General features: G+C 40.6%; 1 protein-coding gene across 3 annotated transcripts; it reads left to right on the plus strand.

The window, feature by feature from the left end:
• The first annotated feature begins 476 nt into the window (after positions 1-476).
• Positions 477-19,643, plus strand: LOC122633170 (protein enabled-like). 3 transcript variants are annotated; one of them, XM_043820777.1, is made up of 9 exons: positions 477-689; positions 12,692-13,013; positions 13,863-14,077; positions 14,570-14,749; positions 16,582-16,643; positions 16,850-18,042; positions 18,152-18,340; positions 18,428-18,680; positions 18,752-19,643. In XM_043820777.1, exons 1-9 carry the CDS (start codon positions 685-687, stop codon positions 18,778-18,780), a joined length of 2,448 nt encoding a protein of 815 aa, XP_043676712.1. In that variant the 5' UTR covers positions 477-684; the 3' UTR covers positions 18,781-19,643. The 3 variants fall into 3 exon arrangements, with proteins under 3 accessions (XP_043676712.1, XP_043676713.1, XP_043676714.1); XM_043820778.1 differs by having other exon boundaries at positions 18,155-18,340; XM_043820779.1 differs by lacking the exon at positions 14,570-14,749.
• Positions 19,644-23,662: the final 4,019 nt, after the last annotated feature.

The raw sequence follows: 23,662 nt of genomic DNA on the forward strand, positions 1-23,662 counted from the left end.
ATGAATAAATAACGTAAAGATATCACATTGTATATATATATACACACATATTATATATATATATATATATATATATATATATATATATATGCGTAGTGATCTCGAGATACACATATAAGACATTGTTAAACGAGAAGAGTAAACGAAAAAATAGAGAAAGAAAAAACCAAACAAAAACAATAAAAAAGCGAATTAAAATCGAAAGTTGGATCGTTCAATAATTAACATTTAATCGTATCGTATCGGATCGAGAGAGGGAAAGAGAGAAAGTGAGAAACATATAAACATTCGATCAGCGAATAAGAACTCGAAGAAATCCGACGAATGGGAAAGGACCAATGACAAAGCGAATAGCGGAAGACGTCATCTGATTGGTGGATCGCGTCGAGCGAGGGAGCGAGCGTGCGAGGATAGTTTCCCTATCTATGATGGCGCCCGCGCACCAAGACGGAACGACGAAGGCGGTGGTGGTAGGAGTAACGAATCTCGAGAGTCGGCAATATGGCCGGCCAGATGTGCAGTAGCAGGGTGTCACGGTGGTGTTAGTGCCGCGCGTTATTTATGTCGAACTACCGAAAGTCTTGTCCGAATCTCGCGTGTTTTCATGGGATCGGTGATATACTTTGTAGAAGCAGGAATAACGCTTGCACGAGGGCATAGCACACGCTTCCCGGCCAAGCAAATATGAAGTAAGTAAGAGCTTTTTTTACTAGTAGACACACGGCATTATCGAATACACACAAATCGAACGAACCTACGACGACGACGAAGAGTAATATATATATATTTCTTCGAAAGTGTTAAAATCAGTTAAGTCGATTCAAAGCCGTTGGATTTCTTTCTTTCTCTCTCTCTCTCTCTCTCTCTCTCTTATTATTTTGTCCCTACATATTTTTTTCTTTCTCACTCTCGCTACGCTCGTTTGTTTTTATTCAAATCTTTCTTTCTCTCTCTCTCTCTCGCTCTCTGATTCGCTCGTTCGCTCTCCCTCTCTCTCTCTCTCTTTCTCTCTTCCATACACTTTATTTCTCTGCTTCACCTTTTCGCTCATTCTCCCCTTCCAAGGCCTTACATGGGGACCTAACGGACTGTTTACGGCCCTTGACCCTCTGCCACCCGATCATCCTGGCAATCCCCCATCACGACGCTCGCAAAAAGGATTCTTTCCATTCCTCTCTTCTCTCTCTTTTTAGCTTCTCCCTCGCTAACTCATCGGTTCTCTTTAAAATTCTCGTAGAATCTAACAGAGTTTAAAGACTTCCTTTTGGTTCGGAACAAGCAAGTTTTTTTTTTCTCTCGACAGGAGATGGAGTCACACATACACACACTCGCACAGAGAGAGAGAGAGAGAGAGAGAGAGAGAGAGAGAGAGAGAGAGAGAGAGAGAGAGAGAGACGACAGGAGCGTGTATACGTATACGAGAAAGAGAAAGATAGCGAATATAATAGGAAAGGGCGAGGAAGGATGTCGAAAGGAGGGGAAGGAAAAAGGAGAAAGAGAAAGAGAAAGAGAAAGAGAAAGATATCGTAGGTGGTATGACGGGGGGACCAAGTAACGATTTTTGACAGAGCATTTCGATCGAGCATCATCCGCGGTATCGTGCATCGTGAAAACGAGCAACGCCACCAGCTGCTTTCCTGCCCTTCTTTGCGTCCTCGCCCTTCGACGTGTCCTCTTCCATCTCCCTCTGTTTCTTTATATATATATATATATATGTATATCTGTCTCTATCTTTATCTCTCTCTTTCTCTTTCACTCAACATCCTTGCATCGTCCTTCCTTTTTCCAAGTTCGCCAGCTCCTTCTTCTTCTTCTTTTCTTTTTTTCTTTCTCTGTTTCTCCAATGAGAAGGTTTCTTGTATGGAGATCTCGCGATACTACGCACGTACGACGTGGTGGCTTTAAAATGCGATCGATGTCAAGGCGAGTGCGATGACTTTTCGTGGGACTCTCTTTCTCTGTCGCTCTCTCTCTCTCTCTCTCTCTCTCTCTCTCTCTCTCTCTCTCTCTCTCTCTCGCTCTCGCTCGCTCGCTCGCACGGAAGGACTATACGCGCGCGTATCCTGGACCGGCTGCTTTAAAAAATGATTCTTCCCTCGGTAACTTGTAATTCTTCCTCCGTACGAGAAAAAAGATCGAAGAAATATCGTATTTACGTTTCCAGGAATATCGAACGAAGTAAAGAAAATTATTATAGATAGGTAGGATTGTTATATAGATAATGTAAATTATATACAAATTTTTAATTGAAAAGAAAACGTAACCTAGTGTAATAAAAGAGACGCGTTAAAATAAAAGAGAGATCTAGTCCTCTCGCTTCGTCGATCCTAGCTTATTTTCCTAGATATTTGCTAATCAGTTCCGTATATTTGCGTTCGTTGTTACGCTCCTCGAAGAATGAATAATAATCTGAGAATAGAAGATATACTTATGACCCACTTTTGTCCTTGGAAAAAGAAATGACGGAAGAAAGATCGGTCGAGATCGCGATTCGAAGTCGCCGATAAAGACTCGAAACAAGGGGTGGAAGTGGGGGAAAAGAAAGAACGGATCGCGGATGATTTCATGGATCATTACGAATTGCGATGCGATTAGTCGACGTTATTATCTCTCTATTATACTTTCGTAGAATTGAAAAAAGGTATTTCGTTGCAAGATAAGAAAAAGATATTTCTTTTTTATTTATATATTGTTATTACAACGATAAACGATATCGATCGAATGAGTCATCGAAATGCGTGTGTGTGTGTGTGTGTACGTACGTACGAAGAGGGGGAGGTGACAGGAGGGGTGTGCGGGGGGCATTTCGAATCTCTTGAGTTTCATGTACGTGGCAAAGAAGGGCGAGCTCGATCGATATTTTCTTCCTAATTTCACTAGGATATTTCTCTTCGTCATCGGGAACCTAGTGTGAGAAAGAGAGAGAAAGAGAGTCTAACGAGCGTGCACCTGGAAGTCACATGTAACGCGAAAGATGACGCATCTGCGCGTTCACTCGAGCAAAGCTTCTCGCATGTGTGCGCCTTCTGTATGCGCTTTTTACTGGTCGTGTCGCATAGAGAACTTCAACGACCTCGCTATTTCCCATTATTCGGTACTACCAGAGGATTCAGGTAAAAATGTTGTCAATAAAATTGAAATCGAATGGAAAGAAGCGATTATTTTTGCCGAGTGTACCATTTACGATTGCACTACATGTTCTCTTTAAAGCATTACAATTCTCTTTTCTTTTTGCTTAACTTCAAACGTATCCCCTTGTCTTTTACTTCTTCATTTGTTCTTATTCTTTCCCCCCCCCCTCTCTCTCTCTACCTATCTTTCTATCTTCTTCTTTTTCTTTCATTCTCTTCTTCGACTCGAAACGCTTTGCGAGTTTTACGACCGACAGGAAACAAGAATTATCCATAAAATCCGATTTCCTTTCGTATAATCGCCTTACGAACTACCGGACAAGTAGAATGAAAGAAAGAGAAAGAGCACGCTTTTAAGTCCACCAAACTCCTCTATAGAACTACTACTACTACTACTATTACTACATCACTACACTGTTACTGCTACTACTATTGCTGCTACTACACTACTACTATTACACTGCTACTACCATCGCTACTCTCGTTTGGTCTTTTAAGAAAGAGAGAGAACCTGTTCGATGATCGATACATTTTCTGAGTTCTGCTGCACGCATTATTTTGTTGTACCTTCGTTCAATTATTTTTTATTTATTTATTTCATTGTATTTTTAATTCTTTTTCTTTTTTTCTTTTTTAATGTAATTTAATCGATCTTTATGACACAGAGATCGACTGTTTTACGATCATACTCGTGCGTACTTTTATTGGTTCGGTTAAATGCGAGAGTTCATGCTATAAGTTAATGCATACGTACGACTGGTTTTGGTAAAGCGCACAAAAGCGCGTTAACGAGAAACAAAAGGCTTGCGGACCGGTTGAAAGAGTTGATGGTACGACGACGACTACACATTGATCCGTTTAATAAAGGAACGAATCAATGCGTTCTTCTGTCGCTCCTGTGTCGTCCTTATTCTTCGATCGAAAGAAAAATAAAATATATAAAAAGAGAGAAGAGGGGGTTGAGAGGAGAGAGAAACTTTTAGTCCGTTCTATAATAATGTAAGGAGAAAAAAGTGGAGACTCGGAGCAAATTCACCGAGAAATTCAAACTCTTCCGAACGTGTTAGGGTCAACGTACCACAGTTATTTGCATCGTCAGCTTCCATCGTCTCTTTGCGAAATAGTTCGAGGAGGCATCTCGCGACGATCGAGACAGAAGACAAGCCGTGAGAAATAAATTTATAGGTAAACCCCGTTCGCGATAATTCCCGATATTAATGAAAATATTGTTATGAAAATTGCGTAGATTATAATATATCGGATTTCGACGATACGTTATTCGCGATCGATTATTGTTACACGTTTAATCTTACCCTTTGTAGCGTAACCCTTTGTCTCTCTGGTTCGTCGTAAAGCTCGCTTAAAAAAGATAAAAAATAAACGAAAGCTCGATAAGAGAGGTAGTAGTCCTCCTCCCGCTTGAATTCCAAAGGAACGTCGAGGCATAATAATCATTGTTCCAATTGCGGCACACGGGGAGTAACCACAGAAGATTCCAATGCTAATGGGATTGCGCATGTTAATGATGCGCAAAGCGTCGCAGCAGGACGATGATGCGATCGAAGAAGAAGGAGTAGAAGAAAGAGAAAAAGAAAAAGAGCTACAAGTGTCGTGGCATTATCATGTTGCATCGAACGAAACTTTTTCGTTACGATCGAATCTTGTAACAAAGATGCTTTTGTTATTGAAGATCTCTCTGTTAATGATCGATCTCTCTCTCTCTCTCTCTCTCTCTCTCTCTCTCTCTCTCTCTCTCTTTTCTTTTATCACATATTTATATCATACAAATCCGTTATTCTTGCCGAAAAATCCACCTTCCTCCACTTTGTTACCTTTCCTGTCGAAGGAGGAAACTCTTTAAGTTCAAACGAGATTCGTTGACGTTCTCTCGTAGCCTTATATGCCTTTGTTACGAATCGTTCCACTTGTCTAAAGCTGCCTTCTTTTTTCCTATGCACACTAACAGAGTCTTCTCGTGCTCACTCATGAGTTTAATTAAGAGGTACGTGCCAAAAGGCACAAACGGGGTCGCTTCTGAGTTAGTTAGCAATAATTGCTGCGTACCTTGAAAAGAAAGAAATGGAGAGCTTGAAAGAGAAAGAAAAGGAAAATAGAAAATAGGTATGAATAAAACAGAAGACAAAATTTTACGCTTATCAAAAATATATCTTTTTCATTTTCGTACGACTCTCCTAATCGTCTTTTTTTTTTTTTGCACTAATCGGAAATATATTTTTTTTTAAGCTTTATGACTCTTTCAATCGTCTTTTTCGCGATAGCTTATATTTCTTTTAGGATAAATAAAATTTGTATAATAAAATATAATAATAATAATATAATAATACTGTAGAAAAATCAATTGGCTTTTTCTGCCAAGCGACTAAGCAGGTACAGATTTCATAGCCGTCCAACCCGTGTCAAGACTTCGATTTAGTTCCGTATATTTTTGCGACATCCGATCGACAGGGAGTTCGAAGAGAGTTTGAGAAAACGAGGTTAGTGGAAACCGAAACGTCTTCTTCTTTCCGTCGAACTTTGGCGATGGCTGGATAAACGTCTGTATACTCGTCAAATTTCGTTGGGAATGTTAGAGACGTTGAAGTTACGCCGACTATCAAACGGAAACGTTAGACGGGAGCGTGCATTGACAAGTACGATTTCTATCTCTCTTTTTCTCTCTCTTTCACTCTTCGTCTAACGAAATAGATCACAGAGAGAATACAGACGTCATCACGGTCGTGTCGTTACAACGGAATTGATAGAGCCTTCTCCTACTACTTCTTCTACTCCTGCGTTCAACGTAGAAAAATATCCAAGAGGAATCTTTGGACGTAGAATTAAATCGTCGCAACTGATAGATTTATAAAATTCTTTAAGGGCTCGACTTACATTTAAGTCGGTATAATGTTCGCGTCCAAGCTGTCTCGTACACAAAGGACATGGTATAATAAAAAGAAGAAGAAGAAGAAGAAGGAGACGAAGAAGATACCTCGTAGATTTCTACATCCCTCGTGTCCTTGGTAGTTCCGTACCTTTATTTCGAAGCCGGTGATACGCGAGACTAGTGCATGGTCCCCCGGTGAAAAGATGATACATCGTACGTTCACAGGGGGTAAAGAGGGACGTGGGTGGTTTAGGAACGAGGGGAAAGGTGTATATAGGTATATGTACGTACATATGTATTATACAGGGTGTTCGAAAAAGCTACTTAAACATTTTAACCGTTTGTATAACACAGAAGTAAGACGAACGAACGAGACGTAAGAAATAGATAGATGTTCGATAGAAAACGTTTGACTTAGATTTCGATCCGATCGATCCTAATTTCTTTATACATTTTGATTAATTCCTCTCCGATCGAAGCGTGTACTTCTTTTACACCCTGTATATCAGACGCATAACATCGGTCGAACGAACGAAGAACTACTCGAGTGTCCGTTCGGGGCTTGACTTACCTATCCAATTAATGTACCCGTTCAGTTACCATATGCTGCTGCTTTCGGCGATTGTATCGGGTTGTCTTTAAAGACAAAGCCGTACCCTTTCTCTCCTCCTCCTCCTTTTGAAGAGTATCCATTCTAGGTTTCAACGGCGACCGAATAAGCCAGACTGTCGTCTCTTACGATCTGACTCACGCTCCACTGTCAGGGACTTTTCCTCCCTTTCTTCTACCTTTCTTAGCCAGATTAGAGAACGTCGGTGGAGCCTTTAGCCTTGTAAACCTAGGACTAACTTCGAGATTAAAGTCCATTGGTGTGAACGAACTCGTTGACCTCGTTGTTATAACGCCTGGTTAGAATTTTCTTGAGAAAAATCTCTTTAATGGATACAATGTTGTTGATTTTCTAGGAAATCAATGTAACTTATACGTCGTACGTCATCACCGAACGACCGCGGAAGAGAATACTCGAGCCGAGAAAAGATTTATGTTAGGCCGGTGCAAGGTCGAACAAGATGCGTCGAGAAACCTAATAAATTATTATACAACCGGTGCGCTCGGTACTACAGGGGAAAATGCCTTAGGCAATATAAATTTGTCGTGCGGCGTTCCCAATAGCGCTCTCGCTCACATGTTTGTTACGCTTTGCAGGATGTTGTAACTCTCAGAGCATAAAGCATGAAAAGCTGGTATCTCGCGGAAGTAACTCGATGCTTCTCCGGGCTAACACCGATAGCCCTCTTGCTCTCTCTCTCTCTCTCTCTTTCTCTCTCGCTTTCTTGCTGAATAAATATGCATATGCATTCACCGTTTCCTCTTTCCTTCTCTCTCTCTCTCTCTCTCTCTCTCTCTCTCTCTCTCGCCATCCCTATGTCAAGAGAAAGAGATAAAGAAAGTACATATCAGTCGATTCGTGCATACAATCTTATATCGCTTCTATCTCTGATATTCGAGGAGGGAGAAAGAGAAAGAGAGAGAGAAGAGCGTAGGCTCATTTGCAAAACGAAATGATACGTTGTTTAGTGCGACAATCGCATCATCGTTTTACATTGTTGCATTCGTTATAGAGAAAGCTTCGGGATGCAGTCGAGTTGGAGAGCGGAACGGTTCGCGTATGTCGTATATCTATGAATGTATTAGATATCTATACAACATCATCGACGTCATCAACGGAAGTGAGAGAGTACAAAAGGGAAACGGAACGTTTCTTCTATCCTTTTTCAACGTATTCATCGGAAACAGTTCGATGAAAATGCGAAGGCAGGTTTTCTTTCTCTCTCTCTCTCTCTCTCTCTTTTTTTTATACTCTTGAAAATGAGATTATTATTGGTAAAGAGAGAAAGAACGAACGTGCTGGAAGATCAACGAGACGCTCTCGATTTTTTAAGAGAATCTGTGTTATCGTTAATCTACACATGTATACGATAACGAGGGAGAAATTGACGTCACCGATTCGTAATTGAAAAATTTATCGAGGATCGATCGGATAAATCTGTGTAGAATGTTTCCTGGGTATCTCGATATTCTTTATTCGGGCAGCCTCGAATAAAATTAAATCTCGCGGTCGTCGGGTCGATATTTAAATTCTTTTCTGAAGCGTCGCAGTCATTAACCCGAACAATTAATCGTCCTAATTCTCGACAGTCGCCGACACCGAAAGGAGCACGTGGTAATGCTGGGGGAGATGATTGTTATGACCTGAATTTCTTAACTATTTCGTTCCTATTCGCAGAACGTCGAGCGATACGAAAAAGAAAGGGGCCGGGGAGGAAAGAGGGGAGGGAGAAGGGAATAAAAAAGAACAACAAAAAAAAAAAAGAAAACAAATCGCAAAGTTCTTTCTTTTATATTCTTTCCAACGTGTGGTTCTTCTATACAGTAGGACGTCACGTTGGTCGCGATACGATAGGAAAAATACGAAAATAAAGCGAAAGGAAACGCGAAACGTTCTTGGACTGTACCACCCGCGTCGAGTTCTCGAGAGTAGAAATTCGAGAAGTTTGTAATATTTGGACGAGTATTCTAATAGTTGACGCGTTGATCTTTACGGGAACTCGCACGATTCGTAGAGAACAGAGAACACGAGTAAACCACTCCCGAACGATCGTAACACCGAGTGTTTACAAAGCGCGAGAATGTTATTATTTGGTTTGGATCTTTCGCAGCAGGTACTTACATGCTTACCTATTCTCCTATATCACAGCCTTTTCTCCTAACTATTGGAAATTCTAATCGCGTCTAACGTAATGTTACTCGAGGTGCTGTTCGATTCGATGGTACTTACGTACGTATGTAGGTAAATATCAGTGTTTTTTTACGTTACCTTGACATTTTCAACTATATATCACGTTTATCTCTCCGCGTTAACAATACTACGATCATACTATCGCATTGTTTATCAGTGAAAGAACCGATAACCACGATTCAAATTGCGAACTCCCTCAAGCGAGCCGAATTCAAAATAGCGTTAAATCGATAATTCATTCGGTGGTTCAATAGGGGAAGCTTCCCTGCAAATAGTCGACGAGGAGTTTACCCTGACAATAAATAACTATGGACGATCATCATTTTCGTTGAAATCTAAACCGTCCTCGTCGATCCTTGCTGAAGCGACTCTTAGAAAATTCAGAGGGTTTTAGTTATTTCGTGGAAGTCCGACCTACTAAAGTTCCCGATTTATATCGTCCAATATTTTTCTTTCTCGCGACGAGCGTCGTTCATCGATTCGGTTGTTCCACGAACCACCCTCGAGTACGATCTTATCTTTAGAATTTCATCGTAAATTTTGTCAAAGCGAGAGAAGGAATAAACTCCTGTAAACGATATCAACGGGTCCGAACGAAATATTGCATCGAGAGTAAATTTTCCTTATATATCTATAAAAAAAAAAAGAAAAGAAAAAAGAAAAAAAGAAATAAAAAATCGACTTTGCTATCGTAGAACTTTCAAACGTCATCCATCGATTCTCGATCGATCCTCGATCGATTCCATAGTTGGTCGGTTAAACGCGACTATCGTCGGTTGGTCAAATCTCGCGTCCAACTCGCGTTATCGCGACTTCTAGCTTGGTGTGTCGAGTGGTAAGTACTACGTGCGACAGCACCGAGGAGGAAGTGATGGATGTGGCAGTATCTTAGCCACATCCTACCTCGTCCTGTTCCCGTTTCGCGAACGCACGGAGACTCGTTTTAACGATCAATCGCGATGAAAGTAACACCATCCAGGAGTTCTTCCGCGAATCGATGAGCTAATTTTATCGTGCTTAGGGTTATCCCCATCCCCACCTCTACCTTCCTTCGTCTCCATCCTCCTTTTTATCGTCCTCTTCGTTTACTCTTCTCTCATTTTCGAAACCAGAGAGGTCAGAATTCCGAACTGTGGAGGTGCGCTCGATTATCGGAGCAAACGGAAACGCGATTAAAATAGAAAGTTTTAGCTCGACATTCGCGAACATAACGTTGATCAACGTTGTTACGATCTTAATTCGTTTAAAACGTAAAGTTCATCCGTAGTCAAAGGTTACTAACTTCGATGATCGGTCAACTAACGCGTTAGGACGTATTTCGATTTTATTTAAATTCGATTTTTAAAACCAGACGACATCGTTCATTTTTTTTCGAAATAACTTCATCGATTTTTCGGATAAACTGGTCGCAAAGCGAAAGCTCGATCGAACGAGTCGAAGCAGCGTGAAATGTCATCTGTGATTTCGAGCGGAAGAAGCGGATAAGAATAATTCGTTGATCGTATAGTTTGCGTCGATTATTCGAGTGACAGCGAGATGTAATCGAAATGTACATATGTATCTACGACGCGAGATCGAGCTTGACTTTTGCTAAACTCTAGTACCGCACTCTCTTTCTCTCTCTCTCTCTCCCCCTCTCTCGTTCTATCAGAATGATCATGTTATACATCGAGAACTCGAAACCGGCTAGACGATGAAAGAGGAGGAAGAGGAGGAAGAAAATCGAAGAGAAACGAAACTTATACATTCACGGGATCGGAAATCTCAAAGGGGGAATAATTGTAACTGTTCGATAGAGAGCTACAAGTTCGTCTTGCGCGAGATCGAAAGTTTCTTCTGAAATAGCGACGAAGTCGAGGTAACAGGTTGAGGAAGACTTAGAAGGACGATGATCTAACGGTACACCCCGTCCTGAACCGAGCGTGAATATGAAACCACTACGAGCAATACGGTCTCGTCGCGACAACGAGCAACGACGAATCGACGAGAGCTACCTATCTGGGAATATCACTGGGCATGGTAGTGCTGCATGCTAATATCGGCTTTTATCTCTCATCCTCTATCTAGCCGTTTTTTTTCTGTCGGGTATCCTCGACAGGCGCCGTCCGATATGGCAGAGAGAAAGAGAGAGAGAACAAAAAAACTATTTCACAGGAACATTTCCCGAGACACCGCCATTTTGTCCGTTTTTCTTCTTTTTTCTTCTTTTTTGAAATTTCGATCGAGTTTCCCCTTCCTTTTTACATTAATCTCTCTCTCTCTCTCTCTCTCTCTCTCTCTCTCTCTCTCTCTCTCTCTCTCTCTTTCACTTTTCTTTTTTTCTTCTGTGCTTTCTCTTTCCGTGTTTACATATATACAGAAACTTGTATATACGGAAATACACAGGAAAGACATTTTATGTAGGACGATCGAGGTGGAAGATACGCTTCGTGTCATTTTCGGAGATAGTCCGACCTGTTTTTTTTTTTTTTTTGTTCTTTAAAACGCGATCTCTTCGTCTCGTCGTCGGAGTCAAGGAAGCAAGAAAAATATCCGTCTACAAGAAGCAGTAGTGGCAGTAGCAACGGCAACAGCTACAGCAGCATCGTTTCGTTTCGAATCAACGTGTAGCCCGTTGAAACAGCTCGGGTTCTCAATCTCTCCGCGAACCGAGAAAGCCTTGCGGATTTATCGTCGGAAATAATCTCTCGTGGAACTTAACCGAACATTTTCTTTCTTCTTCTATCCGTATCTTTCTTTTCCTTTCTTCTTTTTTAATTACTCTGAAAGGTGTGTCCTTTAGAGATTAAATGCGGATTATTGCTTTGACATCGTCGCGAGAACGATAAGAGTCATGTTTTTAAAGGAAAAAAGTAATCATAAATACTAAGCGAGCTTTTCTCATCTCGTGCTATTCGAAACGCGCGCTTTCGCGATACGATACGATACGATACGATACGATACGATACGCGATCGTATCGAGAAAACGTTTTCGAAGCATTCACTTTTCTCTATTTCAAAAAAAAAAAAAAAAAAAAAAAAAAATGGAATTTTTAACATTATTGTCATTCAAAACGTTTTCTCTTTTCATTCACAGACGTTTACACGGATACGTGAGGAAACTCGAAACGATTCGAGGTACAAATAACGCGCGCGCTTACATCGATGTAGTAGAGAGCTTCGATCTCGTACGATACTCGAACGATACTCGAACCGGACGAGAAGTCGAAGGGATTTTTCATCGCGTTGGATGTTACGCAAACAAATTGAGTGACTACCTGGCTCCTGGTGATACGTACATAATAATATATATGTCTATATCCATACAGATATACGAACGTACGTCAATGAGCTGCTTTGCGTTCTCACTTTTACGTCGACCTTAGGCGTTCTTTTTTAAGCAGCAAATCGAGTCACGCTACTTTCACGCGTAATGTCGTAGAGAAAAATAAAGTTGCATAGCGTACTTGTATACTACCTAGATATGTAGTTCTACGTGCATACGTATATATCTTACACCGTTGAATACCGTCTCGCGTGCGATTGCATTGGCTGATTAGAAATCTGAGCTGGTACACCACGATTAAACGTTATAACGTTACGAGTAACATTATTAATTAATTGCAAGAGAATTATCGAATTATACCAAGGGGTCGAAGGTTTTTCACGCTTGAGAGTTATTTAAATCGCTAACGAGCAAAGGCAAGTGTTCAAGCTCGTAGTTAGCAGGTACCTATCTCGGTCGCGGAAGATTCATCTTAACGAAGCTTTTTCATTCTGTTTCTCTCCCTCTCTCTCTCTTTTTCCTCCTTTTTTATCTTGCTACAGTGATCCCTGGTTTTACCAACTTTTTCATCGTAATTAAAGAACAACTTTTTTTTCTCTAATTATTTTCAGCGAAGTGAGCATATCATCCGCTCGGGCGGCGGTGATGGTCTACGACGACGTCAACAAAAAATGGATACCGAGTGGTACCTCGGCAGGACTTTCCAAGGTCCAGCTATATCACCATCAGGTGAACAACACCTTCCGCGTCGTTGGGAGAAAGTTACAGGATCACGAGATCGTTATCAATTGCGCCATCCTTAAAGGACTGAAATATAATCAAGCAACGGTCACGTTCCATCAATGGAGAGACAACAAGCAGGTTTACGGACTGAATTTTTCTAGTAAGGACGATGCCGACGCTTTTGCGAGTGCTATGCTTCAAGCTCTTGACGTAAGTTTCCTCTTCATTGTAAAAAAAAAAAAAAAAAAAAAAAAAAATCAGATAGTATTCAAAACGTAAGAGTTTTAAAATCGTTTCGACGTTTGCGATTACTTCCGGATAAATCTATTTGTATATATAAGCTGAAAAATTCGTGAAAAACTATGAGAAATTTCTAGGATGATTTTTCATTCTCAGTCCCTCTTTTACGATCGCTCTTGTTAGCTACTGGGACAGGACGACGACTATTAGCTGACCGTTATCGCGTGGTTATCCAGACAAAAAGAGGGTGGTCTGTTAAATTAATTTCGGTCATCATCCTCCTCCAAACGACCTTGCATCTTTTTTTCGGCATAAATTTCAAAAGACACCGCTTCGTCATCGCGTCGTTAATATCGCGAGATAAAGAAGAATGGTGGAATAATTAGTTTCGTGGCAATTACAATTAGTACATGGTGACCTTAGAATTGATCGTATCTCGTTACCGACACGACACTTTTAATCAAGTATCTACTAATTATCTGGAAACTCTTTCTTTCGTTTATATAATAACTTCAAAAGGCAACGTTGGAACATTTCCAAAGATATCCGACTTTTATTTCTTCTTTCGGTTACTTAAATTTGCGTCTTATCTTGTAAATTATTGAGAAGATCATTACGTTTAACTTTATAAGTCTCTAGTCGAATTAACGATCGTTTCTTTTTTCGACCTTCTTTCTCGACGGATCCGAAATTAACGTAGGTGCGAGTATGAAATTTTTCCCCGCATTTACGCTTACCCTCCTCGATGCCGCAGTCCCAGGACATTTAACAGAGTATAATTCAATTCAATTCGATTCAATTGTTCGACCGGTTGCGTAGGTGCTAAGCAACGGAAGCAACATATCAAGAAGTCTGGGTCCGGCAGTCGCACCGACGACTCAGCAGCAACCTGTTTATCAGCAGCAGCAGCAGCAACTACAACAGCAGCAACAACAGCAACAACAGCAGCAGCAACAACAGCAACAGTCGCAGCAACAACAACAGCCGCAGCAGCAGCTGGCGAACGCTCAATACGAGGAGGACATGGGATACAGGTCGGTGATCTTTTGCTTGTCGAGACTCTTTCTTTTTTTTTTTGTCCTGTCTACGGACGATCACGCTAAAAAGAGTGCCGTGCGTAAAAGCGTTTTATTATTAGAATCATCGAACGAGTTTGAAATATTCATTTGTCAAAGTCAATGTATCCCACTGTTTAGCTCGAACGAACTTTGTTCCGATCATTCGTTAAAATTCATTCGATCATTTTGACCGAGCAAAAAACAGTCTGATTCATTCGTACTGAACCTACCGATTGAATAAGCTCGCTCGTTCGTCCAGTGTCGCTGGATAATTATTTCGGTTACCAAGATTTAAGGCTCCGCTGTAAGAACGTACATGCGTTTCTTTCATATATATATATATATATATATATATATATATATATATATATCAAAACGTTAGAGATTTTGTCAAACGGAACGCGTAGACGTTTAATCAGCAGCCCCCTTTTGGGTTGAGAGCCTTTGGTCATAGTTGCGTGGTTCCAGTCAAGGTCATAGCGCGCGAGTCTCCTTGTCTTTGGGCCATCTTCCTGCCGGGGGCCAAACGGGTCTCTCCGTCGGGCCCCCGACACCAACCCCCAGTCATCATCCATCCGTTAGTAGCGCCGTCACCACCGTCATTCAGGTGGGCTGTTCGCGTGGCTCACCGGCCGAGGGACTCACGAGGTGATTTTGCGCCTTTTAAGCGACGATATTATCCATGTACTCGTGATTTACGATTTGGGATATCTCACGTCTGATCGTAAAAGAAATTTTGTGTTAAATTTATTCGACGATCTTCGATAATCTCGATTTTTATACGAGTCCAAGTATTCTGATAATATCCAACAAAAAAAAAAAAAAAAAAAAGAAAAAAAAACAGAAAAAATAGATAAATAAAAGAACGAGAAAAAACTGCCTATCGAAATAATTTCACACAATATTTCTTACTTATTTTCATACTTAGTTTGAAAATCATTTCACCCTTTCAAACTTTGTCCTCTCATGACTTTAATTTTTTGTCCGCCCTCCCCCCCCCCCCCCCCACTAGAATCACGATCACTCTATCACACGATGCAATGATAGCTTCTGCATTCTTCTAATTGATAGAACATTTCTTTGACATTTCAATGCTTAATTTTCCTACAACACGTACTCTGGTGAATGTGTACGAATATAAAAGGAGAGAAAGGAAATAACCTTTTCGAGACCTCCGAAATAATGTTCAGAGTGTATGCAGCAATGTCGACCGTCGACGAAAATAACTCGAAATCGTAAAATGTCAGTATACACGGTCGTTTTTGATTTTTCGCGTTACGTTTCGTACGTGTGGTTGTAAAAAAAAAAGAAAAAATAAAAGAAAAAAAGAAGGAACAAAACAAAAAAGAGAGAGAGAGAGAGGAAAATTTATAATTCCGATTCGAGATATTGCATTTTCGTGTAATATATCAAGTCACGTTGTCGCTGAGTGTGCTCGCTCGAAGTTCCATTGAAAATAGTCATCGTTCGTTAATGCGTACGAGCTATTCGAGGAGCTACGGCAATTCGTTTTTCTACTTGTCGTCTCGCCATTCAACGCTCGCCAGTATTTATATTGAAACCATCCATTCCGAGAAATGTTTTTCTCGGTTGAACGAACGCCCTCTCTCTCTTTTTGCAAAAGAAAAGAAGACAAAAATATTCATCGTATTAAAACCTGAAACCCGGAGACGTCCTTTCGTTCGCGTTGATTCTTTTACTTGTTTTTTTTTTCTTTTTAATTTTTTTCTTTTCAACTTTTTTTTCAAAAAGATCCGTGGATGAAAATGTTAAAGAAATTCGTCTAATAGTAATCGCGGTGGATATTCCACATGGGCGATGGTTGTAACGCAGATGCAGTAGACACGACGACGGTACAAGATTAGAAACGGTACTGGGGTACTCAGCTGTGTTTACTCGTTCTCTCCACCTTCTCTTTCTCTATCTCGTATCCATGGCTTTTTCATCTCAATACTCCTAAAACGCCGGGTCCTCCTCTGGTACTTGTTAGATGAAGCGCATAAAATAATAGCAATAGCGATAATCTATGTAAATAATGCGTTGAGCCTACCGATAAGTTTTAGACGTTAGTTGACATTTTCCAAGAGCGTCCTTACGGGTGTGTAACGTGATATTAATGTTTAGCCACCTTAGCGGTAGCCTGCGATAGTTTTAATCTCGAACAAATATCGCATCGAGATTACGATTGTATGTTATTCGTTTCCGATAATCATCGACGTACACGTCGAAAATAGATATATTCGTTTATTACATACTCGAAAACCCGTACGTAGGATGGTTAATAGAAGCACTTATCGCTAGGGTGGTTGAGACGAACTTTAGACACCATTGTTCTCTAGATATAGCTGATCGTTAGAGATATAATACTTTTCTATTTGTTAGTCTAGTTGGCTGATCGAACACGCTTTGCACTAACCATACGTGCATCACACTGCGTAACAGCGTCGTTCGTATTGTAATCGATTTCGTTCTGAATCTAGGACTATGACCAGAGAAGACGTGGCGATCATTCAGGAGCGCAGAATGTCCCAACAGAGTCAAGGTACGTTACTTAAGAGCGCTCTTACAGGTTCTTGTTGGTAACCGGAATGGACTCTAGCTTTCTTGTAAGTTGCAACCATTCGTTATTATCAGAATTAACCTGTATAAGGTCGTACATTAAAACCCGTATGGGAAAAGAAAAAAAAAAAAGAAAAAAAAAGAAACAGAAAAACAAATTCTCTAGAACGTTGAAACGCTTCTATACAGCAACGAACAGTCCGAGCGCCATTTCACCGAGCTGTCCGCCAACGACGCAACAGCAGCAGCAGCAACAGCAGCAGCAACAGCAACAGCAACAATCGGGTCATCACAGAACGTCGTCCGCACCGCCGGCGCCGCAACCTCAACAGCAGCAACAGGCCGCTCAACAGCAGACGCAACCGCAACAGCAGCCGGCGATTCAGGGGATGCAAGGACCGATAGTCTCTTCGACCGGTCCTTTATCCGCTGGCGGAGGTGGACCTCCGGTACCACCGCCGCAACCACCCGCGGCGCCACCCGCTCCTCCGTGTCCGCCGTCTATGATAAACTTCAATGCACCCGTACCGCCGCCCCCGATGATGATAAATCAGTACGCACAATCGCCATCCTCTCAAACGCAGGCTCAGTCGCAATCGATCTACGCGGCACAGAGTCAGGGTAATCAGTACGGCGGAGGAGCGCCCGGTAACAATCAGTATTCGAATCCCAACGTGACCGGATCCGTCGTGGTCGTGGGTCAGAATCCGAATCAGTACGCGTCTGCCGGTCAGAACAGCTTTTACGGGAACAACGGACAGGGTAGTAACGTGTACGGTAGCGGTGGTCAGGCTGGTCAGACCAGTCAGAGCAATCAGTATGCTGTGGTCGGCGGTCAGGGCACGCAATACGGTGCCGGTGGTGGTAGCGGGCCTAGCAATCAGTACGCGAGCAACAGTTCAATCGTTCAGTACGCCGGCGGTCCACCTTCGGCGGCTAGCCAATACGCTGCCGCTGCCGCTGCCGCCGTGGTAGCTCAACAACAAGGCCAGACGCAGTACGGTGTCGTGTCGCAACCACAGCCACCGTCTTACGTTACCGGACAAGTGCAGGCTGTCGCCAACGCGAATCCTTATGGTACCCCCTCGAATTCGGTGAACCAGTATGCCAGCGGAGGACACCACGCGGTCGCCGCTAGCGCTTACGCTCCACCGCCGCCCCCCATGGTACCATTGGCGGCTGGTCCCGCTGCCCCACCTCCGCCTCCACCCCCACCCGCGCCTAACGCAAGCAATGCCTCGAATCTTTCCGCTTCTTCTTCTTCTTCCGCCGTCGTATCCTCGTCCCCTTCGCCCTCCGTAACCGCGAACAACGATCCACCGCAACCGGATGCCAATTCTCTCGCTGCGGCCCTGCAGGCTGCCAGGCTCAAGAAAAAGCAGGTTGGTATGTCGGCCAACGATGAAAACTTAAACTCTCCTCGTCCTGTTATATAAACGACGCTTCTTCTTCTTCTTCTTCTTCTTCTTCTCTTCTTCTTCTCTTCGCCAGCAGCAAACGCAGCCCGTGGAAAATAGCGGTTCGAGTACCAGCAGTAGCGGAAGCGGAGGAGGCGGTGGCAATTACGGGACGTTGGGAAGAGGCGGAGGTGGCGGTATGGCTTCTATGATGGACGAGATGGCGAAAACGCTCGCACGTAGACGCGCTGCCGTTGAGAAGAAGCAACCTGAACAACCACCGGTTCGTTTAAGCGAGTCCACCTTCTCGAGCGTTCCCTTTACGAGCCAAAATATCTTTTATTACGAGCACCCTCGTCTATCCTTTTAGGAACCCGAAAGTTCACCGGACAAGAAGTCTTGGGACAAGAGCAGTTCGTCGAACAATAAATTTTCCAACGGAGCCGAATCACCAAAGTCGGTTCGAAAAAGGTTTGGCTCCGCTTCCGAGGACACGCTTCTCAAAGTCAATGGCGTTAACGACGGTTCCTCGTTGACGGCGCAAGAAATGGAGGCGTTTAAAGCAGAGATAATTAAGGAAGTGCGCAAGGAGTTTCAAAAGATGAAGCAAGAAATAATCGATGGTAGGAGTTTGAATTAAATCGAATCGATGCTGGACGAGTTGAAATTAACTTTTATTTTTCTCTTTTCCTAGCGGTAAGAACAGAACTGAGTAGAAGGTAAAAGACGACGAACGAAACTAATCCGCACGACTAAAAGGATCTACGAAGACGGGACGAGGTGAACGAGGCAGTGAAGGAGAGAGAGAGAGAGAGAGAATGAGAGAGAGAGAGAGAGAGAGAAACGAAAGATTTGATTAGATGATAGCTCGATCGAAGCATTATCGACATTCACACATACAGGTTTTTATTACATATTTGCGAGAACGCAGTGTAGTTATACCATGTATATCGATCATTTGTGTGTAAGTACGTTATCCTAGCTTAGTATCTTAAGTGATCGTACACCTTGGTTACCTATTTCGACAAAAAAAAAAAAAAAAAAAATCGCTAAATGCCGTTGGATCAATTGAGCCGCACAATCGTTCGTAATTGCACATGATTTTAGAATTTTTATACGCACATCAGGGCGATCTACGTGTATCGTTGAGTTAAATACCGCGTTAAAACGAACAATTATTCACGCACAGTACATTCAACGTAAATTACGTTAACATTGACGTGCAAATACTACATTAAAACGTTTCTAACGTATTTACATAATCACGATCAGTTATGTATGTATAAGCAATAGTTTTTCAAGCAAAGGTTTTTATTTTTATCGACTTTTTCCATCGAGGATATAATGAAATTGAAGATTAGCTCAATTGACGCAACGCGACGACGATTCATTATCATATATTTTTTAATCTCATATGATCAAGTAGGATTTTTAAAGCATTTTGTAATAACGTTAAGACAGATAGAATAACGGTCCCGTTATAAAGGATAAATGTACAGAATTCATTCACCAACGTCGTGGCACATTTTACTCCTTGACATGATTGAAGAGAGAGAGAAAGAGAGAGAGAGAGAGAGAGAGAGAGAGAGAGAGAGAGAGAGAGAGAGAGCAAGAGAGAGAGAGATAGAGATAGAGAGCATTTAGTTTCATCTAGATTTTCGCGTAAGTTTTGAATAAATCCAATTGCAAAAATACGTATCTACGTCAGGACGATACATTCCAAACGCGAACAGAAGATCGAAGCGAAGCACTCTTTTGTTTGTCGTTTTTTATCTTTTTTATTTTTTTAATCATCATCATTATCATCGTCGTCATCGTCATCGTCATCATCATCATCATCATCATCATTATTATTATTATTATTATTATTATTATTATTATTACTACTACTACTTTTTTCTTTTTTATAAATTCATAAAGCATCGCGACACGGCCACGACTTTGGACAATCAGATTCGCAATATTTCCTACATCTCAAACGCGAATACAACGTAAAATAAATGCGTTATAATAATAATAATAATAATAATAATAATAATAATAATAATAATAGAGATGCTAGAACAGTGCTTTGCGCTTGTAACATTGATAAGAATTTTCTTACGTTATTTTTCAAATAATCTATGCCGAGTCGCTTTGGCATAAGTAATTTTTTGTTTATTTTTTTGTTCTTTTTTTTTTTTGTTTGTATACACCGATACGTTACATTGTACACTGCGTGTCCTCGACGATGGCATTACCCATCGGCTATTGTAAAGGTGATAAAAAGAAAAAATTGTAAAATGTTAATGTAACAAGTCGCATGAAAAACACAAAACGATAACGTACCTTTTACACGCGTATGTGTGTATATACGCTGAATTAACACACACGCTCGCATACACCACATACACGATCGTTCGAACAGTTTTATCATTTCTCTATTTCAGTCATCATCGGATTAGCCGCATTCGTAAAAGTTTTGTTTTTTTATATATATATATATAAAGTGGCACGATGACTTAACCCAATCGAGATTTTACCGAGCTAAAACTCTTTATCGACCTACATATAAATACATAAATAACGATAACACATATTCCATTTGCCAGGTGCATCCAAGAAATTCCATTTTATACGAACGGTCATAAAACTCGATCATCCATATATTCTACGATGATATCGCGTTGACAGTCGCGATGGGTTTTCCTTTTAAAGGCTGACGAGAAGACAGAAATAAGTTTCGCGCATACGTAAAACGATTTCTCCTTTTCGAGGCTTCGCGCCGTGAATTATAACTAATTATAATCTTCTCGTACGTATTATTGATAAGTACTCAAAATAATCTAAGAAATTCGAAATTTTTCGAATGTATACCGGTTCGTCGAAACGATTTCTAGTCTGTCGTCGGAATGAAAAAATAATTTGAGAGAGAAAGCGAGAGAGCGAGAGTGTGTGAGAGAGAGAAAGAGAGAGAGAGAGAGGCGGCATTATCATTTTTTTCTTCGGTGTTTCAAACGTGCCGAAAATATCGATTGAAGAGTCAAGAAAGAAGAAAAACAAAAACGAAAGAAAAGGAACAACGTAGAAATAAAAAGAAGAGGAAAAGAATGAAAATTACGAACGAACAATGGAAGACAAAAATAATTATCAGCGATCGCCCGTGGCAATGCATTTTTTTTTTTACAAGGATAATCGCGACGTCCTCTTATAATTTTATATATATATCTCTTTTTTATATATTTTATATATATACACACACACACATATACACACATATCGATACGATATCGATGATACTAACGCTACTTTTCGTAACGCACCATTAGAACGGCTAAGCTTTTTTAAACATTTTCGATTCGACTCTTCATAGAAATGAGAGATGAAAAGTCGTATAAACTTTTAATTTTTTTCTTCTCATCGAGAAGAAACGAATGATTAATAATAGATACGGTGAGATAGAGATAGAGAGACGGAGAGACGGTGATACGCGTAGAAGGGAGGGGGATAAAAAGCGCAATTAAGGAAAGGAGAAAGCAAAATTGAAAGAAGAAAAAAAAAGAAAAGAAAAGGTCGCGCGTGTGTGAACACGTGATATGCAATTGATACGCAATTATTAAAATATGCAATTAGATACGCGCCAGGCACGCGTACGTACGTCATTGTACACGGATCGGTATTTTTTATCTATATATTTTTTTAAAGTAATTTCTACTATCGTTTTCTTACCTTTGTAAATATAAATTATCATCGCGCATGGTTCTTCCAACATAATATATATTTATTTTTTACTTTCTTTACGGTAAACGTAGAGAGAGAGAGAGAGAGAGAGAGAAAGAGAGGAGGGGAGAGGGAGTGAGAGGGAGAGGGAAAGGAAGAGAGAAGGAGAGAGCATGTTTATTGTACGTAAGCGAACGAAAGACGGAGTTAGTGAGACGCACGTTGCTGAAGTCAAAGGAAGGTCTCTATCTTCTTTATGCATATATATATATATATATGAATACATACATACATACATACATACATGCGTATACATACGTGCATAGCATATGTAATTTTGTTCTTTTCTTTTTCAATTACAATCATCTTTTTCTAAATTTTTACTCGAGCTCGCTTTCTTCTTTATCGCATAACACGAGTACACACACGCATGATACAAGACCCTAAGAGGAACAAATACGAAGGACATGGGCACACACGCATACATACATTATGCACGCATGCCATTCCAATTCGATTATTCGACGTTCCTGACTCGCACTCAGGGGAGAATTTTTTAAAGTTCATAGGACTAATTGCAATATCTGTTATCTCTTGATTATTACGGAAAGGGAGGAGAGACACTCTTTCTCTCTCTATCTCGTCATTTATCTTTTTTATATTCTTTGTGAAGGACGCTCTCGAACGTAGGAGAGACATTCGCATTCTTATGTCTCGAGTATGGTGTTCCTTTTTCTTTGTACTATTTTTTCCTCTGTTCTCTTTCCCCACCCCTATCTCTCCATTTTTTCTTTCGTCTAGTAGTAATAGTAATAACAACAACAACAACAATAATAATTATTATAATAACAGTAATGATATAATAATAAAAATAATAATAACAAGAATAGTAATTATAATATAATAATAATAATAATAATAATAATAATAATAATAATAATAATAATAATAATAATAGTTACTCACGCTTTTTTGGAGGTTCATCCCTTGATCGAGAGAGAGAGAGTGACAGAGAAAAAAAAAACTACCAAGTACCTAAAGCATTCATTGTTGTCGTTTCGTAGGAGTGCATAAAAAAATAGAAAAGAAAAGAGGGAAAAAAATATAATAACGATGCAAGTTCCTCCAAGGATCTACCGATTTCTCGTACGGACGTTCGGGACTATTACGCATTGTGAAATAATTAATTAATCATCGAGTTTCGATGACTCGAATCGAGTTTTTATATGGCGGAACGCGTCGTAAGAAATCGCGAGAACGGGAGGGATGGTTCCTTGATGCCTTTGCAATAGTTTTTCGAATAGTGCTCGGTATATTCACTGAAATGCATTATATCATAGATATTAAGTGTGACCGCTATAAAAGGGTTAAAACTTTGTATAAACATTTAACGAGCAAAGGAAAACATGCAGGAAAGAAAAAGAAGAAAAAATGAACAAAGAAATAAAGAAAGAAAGAAAAGGAGCAACGTGCGCACGCTTTTTAAGAATGTAGAATACTTCTCACCGAAGTAGAATCGTGTGTTTCGTAGTAAGAAACTTGGAGGGGCGAAGAAGGATAGGGGAGGGGGAAATATGAAGAAAAAGAGAGAGAGAGAGAAAATAAATAAATAAATAAATTTGATTAAAGAAAGAGAAATTTTTGTTGGTATCATCGAACTCGTTCGGTAACAGATTGCTTCTGATTTTTTCTTTTCTTCTTTTTTTTTTTTTTCTTTTTCCTTTTCCTTCTCTTTTTATTTTCTCTTTTATTTTTCTCCTGACGTTCGAGATCGTGAACGAAGAATTCGAAACGGCGATCGTGCCTCGTTACTTCCGACCTTGATAACCGACGATAAACGAAGCTGTCAAATATACATATATATATATATATATGTATGTATGTATGTATGTATGTATGTATGTAT

The sequence above is a fragment of the Vespula pensylvanica genome, chromosome 11 (genome assembly GCF_014466175.1).
Source record: "Vespula pensylvanica isolate Volc-1 chromosome 11, ASM1446617v1, whole genome shotgun sequence".
In the NCBI taxonomy this organism is placed as follows: domain Eukaryota; kingdom Metazoa; phylum Arthropoda; class Insecta; order Hymenoptera; family Vespidae; genus Vespula; species Vespula pensylvanica.